The sequence below is a fragment of the Lactuca serriola genome, chromosome 9 (genome assembly GCF_051521515.1).
Source record: "Lactuca serriola cultivar US96UC23 chromosome 9, Lser_US96UC23_V15, whole genome shotgun sequence".
Lineage (NCBI taxonomy): Eukaryota > Viridiplantae > Streptophyta > Magnoliopsida > Asterales > Asteraceae > Lactuca > Lactuca serriola.
This window is the reverse complement of record NC_136416.1, coordinates 216,726,012-216,744,300: the sequence shown is the minus strand read 5'-3', so window position 1 is coordinate 216,744,300 and position 18,289 is coordinate 216,726,012. Positions and strand designations below refer to the sequence as shown.

Sequence of the window (18,289 nt, the reverse complement as noted above, 5' to 3'; positions counted from 1 at the left end):
ACGAAAAACACAACAAAAGCAAACCACAGGGACGATCCGAATGCAAAAAAAAGTTAGGGACCAAACGTGCAATTTTAACCAAACCACAGGGACGATTTCAGTAATTTACTCAAGGCTATATTCTAAAGAGTTTAGTAGTATAATATAATATAAAATAAAATTAATAACATCTTTAAACAAAATCGATTTTACTATTCGCATGAAAAATCAATATTTTATTGTACACCAAATAACGAACACCTCTAGTTGTAAGAAAACCAGTCGGTGTGGAAAATCGGGGATGACGGCGGCGTTGAACGCTGTAATGAACGGCGGATTAACAGGTGGTGGTGCAGTCGCTGCCCAAAAGACGGTGCTGATAACAGGCGTCAGCAGAGGTCTAGGCAAAGCCCTAGCCGTAGAAATCGCGAAGAGAGGCCATTCCGTCATTGGCTGCTCTCGTTCTCAAGAGAAACTCGATTCTCTCCAATCGGAGCTCTGTTCTGGACCTTCTTCTTCTTCCTCCTCCTCTGAAAAACACCTATTCTTGAACGCTGATGTGGTTCGTCTTCTCTGTTACATACAACTCATACGAATTTGCATTTTCACTGTGCTCATGGACACTGATTAGTGTCTAAGGTCCAGAAGTTCCTCTTTTTACGCTCCAAATTAAACCTAGAAATTCTTCATGAGGAATTAGGACAGATGCTGTGAAATCAATGTTCATTTCCAGAGTTCAGTAAGGATGCATGTAACGCTGAGGGGAAATCTAGGGTTTACACTGGGTTTTCACTTTGGGATAAATAAATCTCACAAATTGGACTCAAATTTAGAGAAGTAACCGGAAAAAAACGATATCAACTATGCTTAAATTTCTGTAAGTTCAAATCACTTGGTCGGATGTTGATGATTATCTTTCACTGTTTCTTTTCAGTGCTCAAATAGCGGAGTTCAAGAGCTTGCACGAGTTGTGATGGAGAAGAAAGGTGTACCTGATATAATTGGTAATGAAATATTGAAATCGTCAACCGCCATTGTTCCAATTGAATTCTGATTACCATCTTTAGCTAACAGAAGCTTATTTGCAGTAAATAATGCAGGCACCATTAACAAAAACAACAGACTATGGGAGGTTCCAGAAGAGGAATTCAATGCTGTGATAGATACTAATCTGAAAGGAATAGCAAATATGTTACGCCACTTCATTCCTCTTATGATTGAGAAAAAACAAGGGATTCTTGTTAATATGTCGTCTGGGTGGGGAAGATCTGCTGCAGCACAGGTAAAATGTTGTATACATAAAGTCTGTTTCTTTTCTAGACTGAATAAACCATATGAATCAGACTAAATGACCATTTTATCCTTGAATTCCAAAAGCAAGATTCACAATATTCATCAATAAATTTTAACATGAGAGGAGTTTGTAGGAAAAGAGTTAGTGTCTCAATACATCAATTCGGTTTTTTTTTTATTTTTTTTTATACATATATAATGACAAGGGCATTTACGTCTTTTTGCAACAGGTGGCCCCTTATTGTGCTTCAAAATGGGCGGTTGAAGGGTTGACCAAGTCAGTGGCAAAAGAGCTGCCAGCTGGCATGGCAATTGTTGCACTTAATCCAGGGGTAATAAACACTGAGATGCTTCAATCTTGCTTTGGTAGTTCATCTGGCATGTATCAGGCACCTGATTCATGGTAAGTTTTTATTTATTTATTTATTTTTTGGAAAATTACAGTATGTTGCTATATCTTGCATTGGTGTGAAAAAAAAATTGTTTTTTCAATTATGTGATTGATTGTATTTGTGTTGTAATTTGTTGATGACAGGGCTCCAAAGGCAGCTGATATGATATTAAATCTTACAGTGGCTGACAATGGTGCTTCTCTTTCAGTATAAATATATGTCAACTTTATAAATTAATATAGATAAGCATAGCTGTTTTACTTTTATTAAGGACCAGATTATTAATTTTTTAACTTTGGTTTAAGATCCTTCTAATTTAGCTCTTCTCTATATCCAGTTTTTGTTTTTTCTCTTCAATTTTCTTTATGTTTTTTAAATGAGATCATCTCCCATGGTAGTTTTTTTAAAGCTTTTTACTATTTGAAAAAGCTTACCACTGGAGAAATGTTCCCTAACCTTTTATTTGTCTTTTAGGCTCTGTCACATTTGATATTTACATTTACTAACCCTTTATTATATACACCAACTATATTTAGATATTAGATTTATTTTAGGCTTTGTATTTAGTTAATTAATTGATTTAATAAACAAAATAGAAATTATGCAGTTACATAATCTTTTATCGTTTTTTCATTATAATGTTGAATAATGTTTTTTCTTTCAATTTTAATAATAAATGTCATGTAAGGTTTTTTTTTTCTCCGAGAATACTACATATGTTGGTAATATTATAAGTTGTATGAGTGGATTTAATAGAACATTTAAGATAGATAAAAAGATAAATTGATTAACTTTTGAGAAAAGCTTTTTAAAAGGTTTACCATTGAAAAGGTTGTTTGATAAAAGGTTTTTGCCAAATAAAAATATAAAAATTAATAATATGACAAAAGTAAAAAAGCTTTTGTTTAATCGCTGAGATGACATTATATTTCTAAGATGTAAATGGGTTTATATGCTTTCATAAACAAAAATATCATTTTGTCCATCGTTTTGTATTTTCTAAAAACTTCGTGTATTATTTTACTAATAATCATAATGATACTATAGATATATTAAGACTGAAAATTTGGTGCGAAAGAGTCTTTTTGCATACGCTTACCACCTTACCAGATCTCAAATATGGAACAGAATACAAAAACTTAATAAAGGTCCACCATTGGATATAAGGTTTATACATTTAGTCACTCAAGTATTTTTTGTGCTAAACTGATCTTTAACGTTAGGAAATACTCAAGTATCCAGTTTACGGGTGACATGCTGATGTGGTTTGACATACGTGGGTTCATTTTTTGTACTGTAGCACAACAAAGTTTGGCGAATTACACATTTAGTCACTCAAGTAACCGGCAGTTGCAAGACATATAATTGTGTAATTAATAGGTAAAATTCAACTTTAATGGTCTATTAAACACAAAAAATACTTTAGTGACTAAATATGTAAATTCGTCAAACTTTGTTGTGTTACAGTACCAAAAACCTTCGACATATGCTTGAGTTTTAAAAGTATTATTAGAAAAAGAACAATTTTAATTTAGATGAAGATTACAACTTACAAGGGTGGAGGGATCTACCATTCGACACACATGTCATTTAGATGTTATATTAGCTTTTATGTCTTTTTTTACTTCCATCTTTTGTGGTACCATATGTCGGGGAGTGGTGTTCTCAAAGGTACCGGCGGTACCTCATCCAACTTTCGCATCTTCCCCCACAAATCTATCCACTCTTAAAAGAGTGTCATGCCAGTTTGGACCGGCTCGAAGGCGTTATAGCCGATACATGATTCCCCCGGTGTGCGGCACTGAAAAAACGTTGGAGGAGCGGCTTCCACACGAGGGGAATGGGAGATTATAAAATTACATGTGAAATGGTTAACTGTCGAATTAATACGTGAGAATGCCCCTCCTCTGTCCAAACGGACCAAAACATGCCTCCAACACGTACACAACCTCTTCGGATGCACAATTTTCATCTGAATTCAACGTAGAGAATTAATCGTTGTTGAAACACCACAACTGAGCCAACGAAAATGGAAGCAAACGACATCCACATCCTCACAGACTCCCAAAATAACAGAACTGGTCATTGAAATCGTTGGCCTCGCCTATACAAACAATGAAGAGGCGGAGGACAAAAAACCATACTGAGCTGATAAATTGCATATTATAGAATCTACCGAGCAAAAGAAAATGGCACTATCGCGGTACGATTTGACGTCGTTCAAAGAAAAACAAGAGCAAAAGAAAGCTAATAAGGAAAAACAAGAGGAAAATATGTGGTTTTTTCTTTAACAACATGACCATTTGACTGAAGTGGTCGGGAGTGCAATGCTCGCTCGCAAACGTCAACTTGGAACGATTTATAGTCGGCAGTTGTAGAATTTCATTTTTAAGATTTTACTTATCATTTTAGGAAATGTTTTTACTTATCATGGGTTGAGATGATGGAAGTGAGACTATGAAAGGAAAGAAAAAAAGAAACACAATGCCTAAGAGCTTCTAGAACCAAAATTTATTTTTCTACTCTTATCTTTGGAGTGAAATAGAATATAGAGTAGTTCATCTCCAATCCCACTCTAAATTTTACATTACACTCTAAAAATAAAAAATTAAAGGGTTGTTTGTTAGCATCTGTATTATTCATATCTGGATGATGTAGAGGCCTGGATGATATAGAGGCTCTTTATGAATCTGTATCTGAATGATTAATTGATGTTTGGTTAAACATTTAAATGTCTGTCTCTGAATGATGAAAATGATCATTTTAACCCTCCGAACTATTTGTTACTATTTAGTTGGACATCTGAATGACTATGCTGAATAATACTGAATTTGTAAGTAATTATAACTAAAATACAAAACGTTATATAAAATCAAAATTAAACATAGAACAAAATCCAAATTAAAATTCATACAACACCCAAATTAAACATCATACAACATCCAAATTAAGTGTAATCCTAAACATACAACTTTAAAGTAATTGATTCGTAATCTGGTTACACAAATTAGTCATATATTCAGTGTCTTGGTTACCCCTCTGAATGTCGTGTACGTTTTGGTCATCACTTTCTCCACCTTCTACTTCAGCAATAAACAGTGTCTTCTTCAAAGTCCATAAATAATTAATCACAAATATTACACTTCCTTATAAATATATGGTCTGCAAAACAAGCAAGCACTATGTCTCTATGTATTGGAAAAGGATAAGGAGTCATTTACTTTAGGATTGAGAATCTGGCCTTCAAAACTCCATAAGCACGCTCAGTAACATTTCTGAGTTGTGTGTGAGCATGGTTGAACTTGTCCTCCTTAGTTAATGCACGATGCCTTTGGAAATTGGCTAACAATACCTCGTATTGCGGTAGGGAGTCATAACTCCACGAGTGTTGGTGGATGTGGCATCACAAATGTAATATTCATCTGTAATGTGTATTTTTCAATTGTCATATGAAAAATAGATAAAGTATTTAATAAAGTTAAAAAAAAAAAAGATTACAAACCTGGTGGAGGAATTGGAAAACCGGAAGTTGGATTAAATACTTCTTTTAGAACTCGTGAATTATATGTTATACCCTCCCAACCGGCTCATACAAACGTGAATATCATATCAAAATTACAAATTTCAATAACATTTTGATAGCATTCATCCTTTTCTCTTCCCCTAATAACAAGTTTGTTGACTACCACACAAGTAGACCAACAACATAACATAAAAAATTAAACAAGAAAATAGCATATATCATATTTCAACAACATAGAGAAGAAAAATCACAGCAAGAAGATATAAGATTTCAACAACATCTATTATTATTATCCCTAATTTGTTTTCATCAAATTTTCGGACATTTCAACAACATAATACCTCAGTTCAATGCATATTGAGCAGCAAAATCAAGCAAGAATAAAGATCAAACACAAACAACCCCGATATTCAAACAAAAAAAACACAATCCAACATCACAACAATCCATCAAAGACGCAACAAAAAAACATACATAAAACTGACAGTTGGTGGTTGAAGGTTGATGGAGAGAACAAGAACATAGATAAAACCCAACACCAAAATCGAGCATAAAGAAATCGAGTATCACTTACCAGCGTGAAGGAGGAGGCAAGGAAGCCGGAGAAGACGAAGCCGGAGGATGGAGGTGTAGAGGTGATGTCGGAGGTCGATGAAGGGAAAAATCAAACACAGTAGCTCATTGGAGGAGGGGTAAAGAAAAAAAAAAGCCGACATTTTTTCTTTTAGGGCAAAGGGTATCAACGGAATGTTTTCATCCTAATCCCTCACCAAATCTGACCGATTAAGGGCGTTTTTTTTTCTTTTTACGGAATAAGAGATTAAAAAGGCTTCAACCAAACGCTCTGAATCTGAATAAAAACGATTCAGAGCCAACTTAAGAGGCTAAACAAACAGCCCCTAAATGTGTTGGAAATGTTATAATTTACGTTAAGCCTAGTGTAATTAAAATTCAAGCATAACAAACATTTCTCAGCATTAAAAATAAACAAATAAATAATAATAATAATAATTCCAAAAGAACAGCTACGTGACAGTGACAGAATCCGATATCGGTTTCTCAAAATTATGAGCATTACATGTATGAGGCCAGGCCTGTCTTACGTTTATGTTTATGTATACAAAAACAAAAACAAACACACACACACACACATATGACACCTCAATCCAGAAACTAATACATGATAAACCAAAGTACAAAACATCTGTCTGTCTGTCAGTCATATATCTACAAAACACGTGTACCAACTCTACAAGACATACCAATACCAAAACAACAATTGCCTCCAATTTCAATTTCAATTTCCATTTCATTTTTTTTTAACTAATATTCAAAAGCTAAAACCTATAACCGGAGCCAGGTGGCGCTGGTGGCAACCGGTTCGGGGTGCGGCGGCTCCCGGAGTTGGACCCAGAGTCAACATCACCGTTCTGGCTTGGGTCACTGTTCCTGCGACTGTGACCATTGGACCCGAACCTGGACAGGTCAGTGGGCCCATTGGCAGCAGAATCAAAAGCAGATCTCCAGTCATCACCTGTCGATGGCCCACTGGTTCTTGGACTCTCTGAATAAATCATGTTCAAAAAAATATTTGAGAAAATGACACTACACAAATAAATAACTATATATATATATATATATATATATATATATATATATATATATATATATATATATATATATATATATATATCTGTTTGGTTATTACCTGCAGGACTACCGTTTGACATGTTGGAGGCTGCAGCAGCTCGGTTGTCATGAATGCTGAGTTGTCTGGTGAGTTTGGAGAGGAGAGAGGATTGCTTTTGAATTTTCTCCCTTTTGCGCTTCACGTTTCCATCTTCTTGAAGAAGCTCTTCTATCCTTGGTGTAGTCTGCGAGCTATTATTAACCAACAAAAATTTCAATCATCTTTTTATTCTTTTATACACATGTCAATAATGTCAATGACAAAAAATTCTACTTTTTAACTCAACTGACATCTGTCCACCAGTTTGGGCGGGGTAATATTTGTCCCATTGACATGAGTCAAATGGTGGTCAAACACACTATAATATAACTTGTTGCAAATAGAGGAGCTAACCTTATGGAACTGTAGAGCTTATTGAGCATGTCTTCTTTGGCTTTTTCTACTTGGCAAAGAACAACTGCCTGCACAAAAACCAAAAAAAAAAAAAAATGAACTTATTGCGAGACAAATGAGAGAGACTATGGAAGTAGATGTAGAGGATGATTGATTGATTGATTACCTTTGGGACATTTGCTGCAAGGCTGTTCAAAACAGCTTCAACATAACCACGTACTTCCTGAGCCATCCAACGAAGTTCTTCCTCTGGATCTGCTGGTTTTCTCACCATTGAATCCTAAAATTTAACAACTACTCAGTTAAATAAATAGATAGCAACCAACTTTCATTTCTGTTTTGTAGTTCCAATTTTTTTCTCATTAAGACATTGTACTTTGCAAAATCTACCCAGCTATAATTGGTAGATTTTTCAAAAGTACAAATGAAAAAACGATGCATTAATAAACAAATACATTGCTATTTGTTGATAAAATTCTAACTCACAAGAGAACCCTCTGATTGACTATGGCGAATGGGAGGGCCATCAGCTTTCATAATCACTTGACCACCTTTGGCTCCAACAACAACTCTTAATTTGTTTAACCACTCAACTTTTTCTGCAACATTCTCAGCCTTTAACACAACAGCACTGTGAGCTGTGATGTGGAATCATTTAAACTTGAGGTTAGCATAAGTAGAATCCTTTTTTTAATTTTTAAAATAAAAAAACAATTGTGGAATGGATCACCTTTTAAAACAGTCTTGTATGCAACCTTGCTTGTTATCTTGAATGCTAGGCTGGGTGCCTTTTCTTCCACCACCTTTGATTTTTTATCCTTCTTGGATGGGGCTGGGGGTTCTTCCTCTTCCATTTCTTCTATATTGCATTCCTGAAATATCACAGGTTGAACGAGGACATTTTCGGAATTTAACATAATGTGAAATTCAACCGTGTTATATTTGCTCATAAGTCATGCCAAATGTAATATCATTACTTAACAAGCCACAGTTATCTGTTAAATAATCCGGAGAGACAGTTCTATAAATCGAGGGTTAAATGGAAGAAATAACAATACACTTTCATGGAATTGTTTATTATTTATAGCATCTTATTTTGCATATCTTCCTATTACATCGTTGTATTGTGAAAATCTACCCAAGAATATCAAAGTTATTTAAATACAAAACAATTTTTGTTGCCATAATAGGCTTCTGTTTTTTTTAAGTGTGAAGTGTTGGTAAGAAAAAAAAGTTTCAAGTATAAACAGGTAAAAAATTTTAAACTAGAATGCCTTAATAAGAAAACAAATGAAAGTAGAATGCATAATGGATAGAAATGGAAGTAGGATGCTATAACACGCAAATAAAAATGAAAGTGCATTGCTATTTCTTGATAGCCCTAAAATCTAAGCAAGTTTTGAAATATAATTATATAACAAGCAAAAAAAATTAAGGGTTATTACGTTCGAAACCACTGATATTCAAATTTCAAAGTGTCTTCATATTTGATCTTTTTTTTTTTTGGTATGGACTCGATGTGGAATAAAGATTATAAAACCATTTAAAATATAAATATTAATTCTCGGATTATGAATGCTAATACATACCTCCAAAGTAATCACCCCACGGAAATTTCTCTCTTCTTGTTTTTTAGTGTATCCAAGCTGCAAAAAAAGGTCTAAAGATTAAACCATATCCAATAGAAAGCATCTTGAAACCAACTACAAATCATAGTTTGATTAAAGTATAAAATATATAAGTAACATCCCAAAACAAGAATTTATAATTTGGAAGTAGTTCACGTCCTTCAAATTTTCAAAAAGTCCCAGTCGAATATTAGAGGAATTTTAAAATTTCAACGAGTGATTTAACAATTAAAAAAAAACATATAATCTTTGGTACACTATAAATTTCTACTAAAATTCCCATATCATATTACTAACCTTCCCAGTTTTCTCATTTAAAACAAACCACTTTCTACTCCATCCATTAGATTTTGCACTTTTCTTCAACAAATATCCTGTCCACAGAGAGCACAAAAGTTACAGATATAACAGTGACATGTCCAATAACTTTTCAAAGAAAACCAAAGCCACACATTCATAGAAAAAGAAAAAATATTAGATTTTTTGTTGTCAAATTTAAACATCTTTATCTCAATTTCATTATGATGAAACAAAAAAAACACACCCAAACATTATTAGGATAGATATTATTTGTCATATATATAAAAAAATGGAATAAACTGAAGCTATGGTTAAAGTAGCTTCAAATACAACAAACCTGCAGTTATCTCCCCCTCAGGTCCTGCAGTCTTTAAGGCGGGCCCCTCTTGTGCATCCTTGTCTTGCTTGCCATCCTTCATTGATTTTAAGTTGCCTCCTGTTTGAGGACTACTTGCCTAAATAAAAACATAAAAAAATAGACAGATCCAATAAGCACACAAAAACCCACAATAGAAAAAGATGTCCCCATGTGAATTGCCAGAAAAAACATTTTGTGAAAATTAAGGATCCAAAAATGCTTACCCTATTTAGTAAGGACTGTTCAGCATCCACAGCCTTCTTGGAAGATCTGTTCTTGATCTCTTCTTCTCGTCGCTGTCTATCCATCCTGTTAAGAAATTGAAAAAAAGAAATTATATTCAACATAAGAAAAAAAAAATAGATATCATTTTCATTCATAAATATAATAAAATAATCCTTTGCACAAAACATAAAAGTGAGAGTACAATGTCTTAATAAAAAAAACTGAAAATACAAAGTTGTAACGGAAAGTCATAGAAGTAAGATGCTATAATACAAAAAATAATAAAATAAAAAGATTATGAAAAATGTTGAGCATACCTTCTCTGGACCAAACGAATGAAATGCTGAGGTGGAACAAAAACCCTCTCCATGTCAACAAGTGCAACCACCATCTTCTTTGCATCGTTCTTAAAACCCTCCAAAGCAGTAGTAGCAATTGCAATGACCTAATTAAACAATATATAAATAAATTACTTTAAAAAAAGTAAATGTCAAAAGTAAGAAAATTCTAAGCACCTCTCTCTTAAAAGGAGGATATCTTCCAAGCCCAGGTGTGGCATTTGCTGATGCAGAAACTATATCCACAAGCACACGATGAACCTGTAATCATTGAAACAGATTACATAGTGGCATAAAATCATGTAATTATGAGAAAAGAAAAAAGGGTAAAAATTGTTATTACCTCATCAACACAAAGACGTGATGGCTCTTTGGCAAGCTCTAATACTATTTTTATTAAAGATCGCAGTCCTTTTTCAGGAGATATAAGATAAGGTTGATAACCATCTGCCTCCAACACAATCTGATACAAACCAATTCCGTTGTCATCATAGAGGAATAAGAGATAAATTAATGAATTAAAAAATTAACAAACTATATTTCATACCCTCTTGACATTATTTATATCAAAATGTTTGTCTAGAGGAAGTTGCTTGATCCTGTTAGGAAAGTTACCCTCAAAACTTGCCACCACTTTCCAACCACTACCCTGAAAAATTTTATATACACACAAATTAGCTGATTTATCATATTTACTTTTATTAATATTCTTACTATATCTAAAACTACAATTCACAAATGAACAGTATACTTTTGTCTTTCAAACTTTCGCCACAACATTTATGTATATTGACAGGTTTGGTCCTTGTGTAGAAAATAAATTATAAAAACTGTCACTGTAATTGTGTAGATTTGTTTTTACAGAAATGGTCCATGTGTTTAAGACTTCTGTAAGTTGGCAGGTTTGGTCCCTGTGTAGAAAATAAATTACAAAAATTGTCTCTGTAATTTATAGAAAAGGTACATGTGCAGATTTTATTACAGAAACAGTCCATGTGTTTAAAAAAATTACAAGATGATCCCTGCTAATAGAAAATTTACAGACTACGACCCCCGCATTGCGGGGGTAATATCACCCTAGTTATATGTAAATACAATGTAAAATTTTAACCCTGGCCCATACATTATTTAAATTGTAATTAAAATATATTTATTTACGAAAAGTAAATATAATAAAAGCATATTAAAACCAAAATATGGTATACATATATTAAAATCGTTTAGTTATTTTCAAAAAATGTTAAATTGCTATTTAATTAAATTAATGAAAATTCCCAAAAGATGTGTCACTAAAAAGTTGCATGAACAAAATTGGGTTATATTGCAAATTTTCATTCAACTCCACAGACTAAGGAATGAAAATTAACAAAATGGAAGGAATCAAATTCTTTCAAGAATTGTTCATTCCATTCCGCTAGGCAAAACAAACAGAGTTTTTTAATTACAATGGAATGAACCATTCCAATCCTTGCTCGATTCAAGTTTTGATTTGAATAATTTAATTTAAGTATACTCCAAGATCTTGATTATAAATAAATCATTTATTACCTCTCCAGTCATAATGTGTTGAAGAAACTTGTCTTCAAATTCACGACAAAGTTCCAAAGCCAAAGCTCGTGTACCTTCAGAGCTACTAACCATTGATTCTCCAAGCCTTACCAATTCATCTTGCACAATTTGAGATTTACTCTGAAGCCTGCACGTGTTTTAAGAAAGAAATTCACTTAAAGGCCTAATACAAAAGCACAGAGCTCAGTATCTAAGTTAGAAAAGAAATTGTTGCTAATTATTATGTTCGTATCAAATTATCAAAAGCAACAAGAAAGATATCAATGTAATATCTAGAAACGAAGCTAGTGTTTTGTAAGATGGAGTGCTGGAAGTTTGGAAGGAATGGAATGGTTCATTCCATTGAAAGTTGAAACCAAGAAAAAAAAAAGTTGTTTGTATTGTCCGATTGAATGAAATGGACCATTCTTGAAAGAATGTAATTCCTTTCATTCCATCATGGGCTGGAATGAAAAACTTCATTACAACCATTTTTATTTATGTAATTTCAGTGACATTACATATTTGTTTTCTAAAGTTAACTAGGAAAAAAAAAATTGTACTATAATCTTACTGGGTTTTACTTTTATTTAAGGGAACTTCCTTTTCTTAAAAGTTTTAAGATTTTAGATCATTACATTTTTTGTTTTCTAAAGTTAACTAGAAAAAAAAAATTGTACCAAAATCTTACTGGGTTTTACTTTTAATGAGCTTTTATTCTGTTCAAACTTTGTATTGTTATAAATAAAAAATTCATTAATTATATTTAAATGATGTATAAAATAGAGTTACAACTATTAATTGTATCTACGTACAACTAAATGATTGTATTTATAAGAAAACTCATTCCAATCCTATGGATCAAACAAACAAGATCATGGAATGTAATGACTCATCCCATTTCCTGGCTTATTCCATCATCCCATCCATTCCATTCCATTCATCTGTCATTCAATTCCATTCCAAACCCACATGATCCCGATTATCCCATGGTAGAAACCAGTAATTAGAAAATACATACAAATCTTTGTTTATTATTTTAGTAGCATACTACTCGATAAGACGATAACCCAATTTTCTTTTGGTGTCGTATGTTAAAAAGTACACACATTGCATTTAAGTTCTTGATCTAATAGAGAACCGACAGAACTGTAATAGAAAATTACAAAAGTGGCCCCTGTGTTTTCTGATTTTTACCATTTGTAGTGCAAAGTTGAATACTTTTTTCAATTGTTGTCCTTATTTCAAGCTTTCATATCTATTTTTGTCCCTGGAGACTTGAACTACAATCAAAATCGATACGAAACCTTGAAATAAGAACCAAAACAGAAAAAAGACTTCAATTTTGGACTAGACAGGGTAAAAACAAGATAAGATGGGGATCCTTTCTAAAAGAATATCTTACCCTGTTAAAAGATTTGGAAGCCTGATCTTCATACGGCTACGGATTTGATGAGCTAATGTCTCAACCAAAGCTATTCTACCAAGCTTGCTCTGAGGGGCTCCAGTCAAAATAGATTTCAAACTTTCACTTTCAGCCCTCCAAGCAGTTTCTAATGAGTTATCAGAACCCACACTTCCGGATTGTGCTGAAGCAATGGAAACTGATTGACCAATGAGAGCAACCCATGGAATATCAGCTGCACTTCTTGGCCCTTGACCCAATAAAAGTGCTTGAGCTGCAGCAAGAACTTTCGGATCTGCAGATGCTTGGTCTACTTTGCTAATAACACCAATCGTTCTTGTACCTTATATCAAACAAACAAAAAATCATTTTCCCTCTAAACGGGTTTTTTTACCACTTAGAAAGGCTTTTATAAAGCTCTATTGATTCTTTTATAAAAAGAAATCAACAGCTTACTGCAGATTGACCGCTTATTGCATTTATTTATTTATTTTCACTTTACCTCCTTCACTATATTAAAATTTTCGTGCTTCATAGTTTGTTTGATTAATTAATCTATTTTATTAGGTATGCAAAATGAAAATGAACATTTTACTAAATATACGAGATTGTTATTATTTTTTGACTAATTAATCTAATTTACCATATATACAAAATTACAAATTAAATAAACATTTCCATCAAAAATACAAAACCTCTATCAATTTTTTGACCAATTAATCTATTTTATTACACATAAAAAATAAGAACAAACATTTGATCAGATATACACTAATACAAAGTAAAAATTAATCTATTTTAACTATACCCTCCCAATCATATTATATTTAGACCTACATTTTCAAATATCATGCATGTAATGTTTTTTTTATTTAAATGGAAGCATGAAGTGATTTTTGTTTTCAAAAATATGATGTGTGCATAAAACAACAAATTAAATGAAAGAGTTGTACCAACATTTCAGATAGATGAGGATAAAATACTAACTTTAAAAAAAATTGAAAGGGTGTATGCATTGGAAAAGGTTTGTGACAATAGGTTTTAGTTAACTAAAGTTAGTTGAAAGCTGATGTGGCAAAAGTAAAAATTCTTTGAATGGGTTAAGCATTGTGAATGCCCTAAGGAAGGTGACAAATAAGCTGATGTGGCAAAAGTATATATGAAATGACATTAGGAGAGTAAGAACTCACATTCTCCATCATATTCCTTTGCGATTCTGAGGGCTTTAGCAGATGCAACTTCAGGTGCCTGGGCAGCAGGTATTACAACCAATAGAATCGCATCATTGTGCTGAGCATATTCGCTCTGCAAGAATACTAAGGTATTAGATCTGATTCAAAAAAAAGTACTACAAAAAACATGATAATTGCAAGAGATTAATAAAATACTAAAAGTCTGAAAGAAAAAAATAAAAAATTGACAGCAACGCACCAATGAATCATCAAGATTCCCTTTCTCAACACCAGGCAAATCAATCAACTTCAGAGGAGGAGCTACAAATCAATAAGATACTGTTAGGGGATATCACAGAAAAGAGAACATACAAAAATATTTTTTAATGGTACTTTTTAGCTCAAAGAAAAAGCTGAAGATGAATATGTATTGTAAATGAGATGGAAAACAAGACCTATTATAGCTGTTCAATATGGTTACAAATTATATAAAATATAAAGTTGTCAAAATATGACATATACAATGAACAGATTATATTAAGTACTCCAAATATGATGAGGATATGAACTGCAAATTCAACAAATAAATGGGTTGAAAAAATAGACTGATTTTTAGAATGCACAGTGTTCCTCTATTTAATAGGTAACACCATATCATCAAGTAATTAGCAATGAAAGAACTTACCATGATCAGTCATATCATCTATGTCAAGATACATTTGTTTAAATTTACAATTTTATATCACTAGAATTCCTACATTTAGAGGGTTACTACACCATTAGATATGTCCACCAAAGATCTATTTCCATAACTCAATCACAAGGCTAAGTAGCAAATAAATGCAAACAATGTCAGAGTACTTAACAAATCAAAATATTAGTCTTTATAAGTTATAATTTTGTTCACTTTAGATAGAAAAAAAAACATTTTCAAACTAACCTGTACTCGTTTTAAGCTTCAAATATATTTCATCACGACTCTTGCTTGATATCTTACTAAGTCTATCCTGTAAAGAATGGCGCAGAGCACCTACAATGGGACAAAAAGAGAGGATTTAAAATTAGTGTAAAAGGAATACCAATTCATGAACTTATAGGAGATACAATTCTTATGAAGCTCCTTAAAGCAATAAAAAAGGATTTGAAATTAGGGCTCACTTGCAGACACTGGTTGGGATTTACTATCGATCTGCAGTACAATTGACTTGTTGCTTAAGTTTTCATCTCTCTTTAAGTCGATGCATATAGGTGCACGAGTTGCACCACCTTCACCAGTTGGCTGTATAACAAGTAAAGATTAGAAAGTAATTGTTGACATGATACAATTCAAGTTTTAAATAATAACGTTTGAGATAATACAAATATTAGAAAGTACATAAAAAAAAGAAGAAGAAAGTTCTTACTAAAGCAGGATGTCCGATCAAACTGTTCAACACTGCTGATTTACCTGCACCCTGAACAAAGTTTAGTCAATGATTAGAAACTAGTCAGGATTAGAGTTGAATCGTATATGAAAATGGCATTCCACTTTATATGATTCAAAAGGAATCCTTCAATTACTTCAGATATTTTTAGTGTGAATCCAGACCAAGAGTTAGGGTTCTTCAATAGAAGATGCATATGATTCTTTTGTTGAAACAAGAACAATTTGTTTAATTACAGATTTCCAAGAATCTGGGAGAAGAAATAATTTGACCATTTATGTACTATAATGCAATACGTGTACAGGTAATTTAACGTCCAGTACGATATATTCCAGATAAAATCTTATTGATGTTTGAATTTTAATTGATTTGAATGAGAGGTTTGACAAATACATTCTAAATTGAAACATCAACACCATTGAAAACACCTAATATCTTTTATGTATTTTTCAATTTACATGGCATGGTTCTTGCCACTCTTATTTTCCATTTGCTCAACACCTTCATAAAGAACACGGACAAAAATGGGACAAAAAGGGATGATGATGATGATGGCAAGCACACCGAAGACACTAAAGAAAACTGATCAACACAATCACACCACAAACATGGATCATGATGCATGTATTAAATCAGGTATGCTGGAATAAATTCTTCAACCAATCAGAAGTCTATTTTGATCTCCACTTGATTCATAAGTTCACTATCAGACTAAAGAACCAACAATAAGAAACTACATAGCGAGTTTGTCAAATGAGTGACCATATATAATCAGGCTTTTCCATTTCCAAAATTCCTTGCAGATTGTTTAAGCTTAAAAGATTAGGCATTAGCCTCCAAAACAAACCTTCCCATTAAGGTTCATGAAAACAGAATATCTAAGATAGTTTAGTGAACACCTGCGCCTATAATGCATCCACTTTCATGAATACAAGTGTCTTGCGTTATCTAATGTATACTCCATCATAACCCAAAATCAACTTCAATGGATATGTGGACATGTACCAATGGGGAAGATAGCCTCAACAGTTGGAATACACAAAAGCTGCTCCTAATTGGTTTCTCGTGCTACATAAATTTGAACAAAAATGATGGCCAACTGGGGAGCAACAAACAAATTGTTCCAAGCGAGCCTAAATCGTTAAAGTATAGTGCAAATCCAGACTATATACTAAAGTAGGCAGCTGGTAAAAAAAAAATCTGTAATAACTACCGTCTACCGACCAACATGCCAAACCCAACTGGGAGGAGCCAGGGTTCAGAAATGATTTCCAATTACATCAACCTAACATGGATAGAATTGGGGATCTTAACGCAATCAGATCGCAGATCCAGGCCGTGAATCGATTCACACAATTAAACAACTACCGACTGTTCAAAACTCAAAAGAGAAAAACCTTGGGTTTTGCAGGGATTCAATCATAATTCTCCTACAAAATGAACTTACCGTATTGCCAAGAGCAACAACGTTTAGAAATGTGGAACCACGCCTTGAGGACGACGAAGAATTTTCGTCAACATCTTCATCATTAAGTAAAGCCGCCGCCTGCCGCATCGAATCCGACAGCTGAACCAATTCTTCGATCGCTTCCATTTTTGATCTGTCAGGTCTAACAAGCTAAATTCTGGAAGAGATCGAAGCCAAGTAAAAGTAGAACCGAGTAGATAAAGCAGTCCAACAAAGAATCTGGAGATGGTGGGAAGAAAAAGTTGGTAAAAAAAGTGTGCAAAACCCTAGATAGTCGATCGAGAAGAATGATAGATCCAACAATCAGTGATGATTTTTCTAGGGTTTCAGTTGAGATTTGAAAAAGGAGAAGAGGTTGTGAAGAAGGATGAGAGAGAGGAGGATGCAAATTGGTAAAAACAGAGGAAGGACACGATCTGCCCTTTTTGATTGCGGTTTTGTACCATCAAAATTACAAATTAGTTCGAGTTTCATTCCACTTTTTGGCACCGGATTTTGCTAATTTTCATTTCTTACCTTTTCTTTCTAAAAAAATGTAGGTATTAACTTCATTGGAATTATATACATTCAATTTTATTCTAACTTTAATTTTTTATTTTATGATGGATTTAAATTATCTCCGACCATCTTATTTCTACTCCAAGTTCAAACATGAAATTATATCATCAATTTCTAGTTTGTTTTAATTGACTAATAATGATTTAAATGATATTTAAACATCTGTTTGACGTATTAGGGTTCAATGCAGTGTTGCTCTGGTACACTCTGATAGCCAAGTTGGAACATAAATCGGTGATATTGTGTGTGACTACGTTTCATCGCCCTATGAAAGAGTGCCATGAGCTAATAATGTAAAAATCAGAACATACGATGACGAAAAGAGTGGTGACATACAAGGATCTAACCTCTACTGATGACAGTGTAGCTGTTTGACCTCTTGCATATGTCAGACATAGGCATATATATATCAGTTTCTTCACCTCTATATAGTGTTATATATTGTTGGTTCCATGACTAGGCAAAGATCGAAGACTAAACACGATTCTTTAAAGCTTTCTCTTTCTATCCTAGCTAAGAAGAATATCGTTCAATAATGGTGATGAAATGATACTTATCTGTTTAAGATTTTGAGTCCCTTATAAAATTTAAAATT

General features: G+C 33.1%; 2 protein-coding genes across 3 annotated transcripts; one reads left to right on the top strand and one right to left on the bottom strand.

Moving 5' to 3' along the window:
- Positions 1–205: 205 nt before the first annotated feature.
- LOC145075129 (NAD(P)-binding Rossmann-fold superfamily protein) lies at positions 206–2,021 on the top strand. 2 transcript variants are annotated; one of them, XM_079021429.1, is made up of 5 exons: positions 206–541; positions 914–983; positions 1,080–1,261; positions 1,503–1,675; positions 1,808–2,021. In XM_079021429.1, exons 1-5 carry the CDS (start codon positions 281–283, stop codon positions 1,875–1,877), a joined length of 756 nt encoding a protein of 251 aa, XP_078877555.1. In that variant the 5' UTR covers positions 206–280; the 3' UTR covers positions 1,878–2,021. The 2 variants fall into 2 exon arrangements, with proteins under 2 accessions (XP_078877555.1, XP_078877554.1); XM_079021428.1 differs by having other exon boundaries at positions 209–541; positions 1,068–1,261.
- A 4,320-nt stretch (positions 2,022–6,341) lies between these two features.
- Positions 6,342–17,524, bottom strand: ADL6 (dynamin-like protein 6). The gene is made up of 22 exons (XM_079020410.1): positions 17,116–17,524; positions 15,648–15,698; positions 15,403–15,523; positions 15,185–15,274; positions 14,504–14,565; positions 14,263–14,377; positions 13,073–13,415; positions 11,668–11,815; positions 10,667–10,768; positions 10,463–10,582; positions 10,297–10,380; positions 10,099–10,226; positions 9,781–9,865; positions 9,536–9,653; positions 9,196–9,272; positions 8,860–8,916; positions 8,001–8,142; positions 7,757–7,908; positions 7,437–7,550; positions 7,271–7,338; positions 6,896–7,068; positions 6,342–6,751 (listed from the first exon to the last, which is right to left on the bottom strand). Exons 1-22 carry the CDS (start codon positions 17,260–17,262, stop codon positions 6,525–6,527), a joined length of 2,724 nt encoding a protein of 907 aa, XP_078876536.1. The 5' UTR covers positions 17,263–17,524; the 3' UTR covers positions 6,342–6,524.
- Positions 17,525–18,289: the final 765 nt, after the last annotated feature.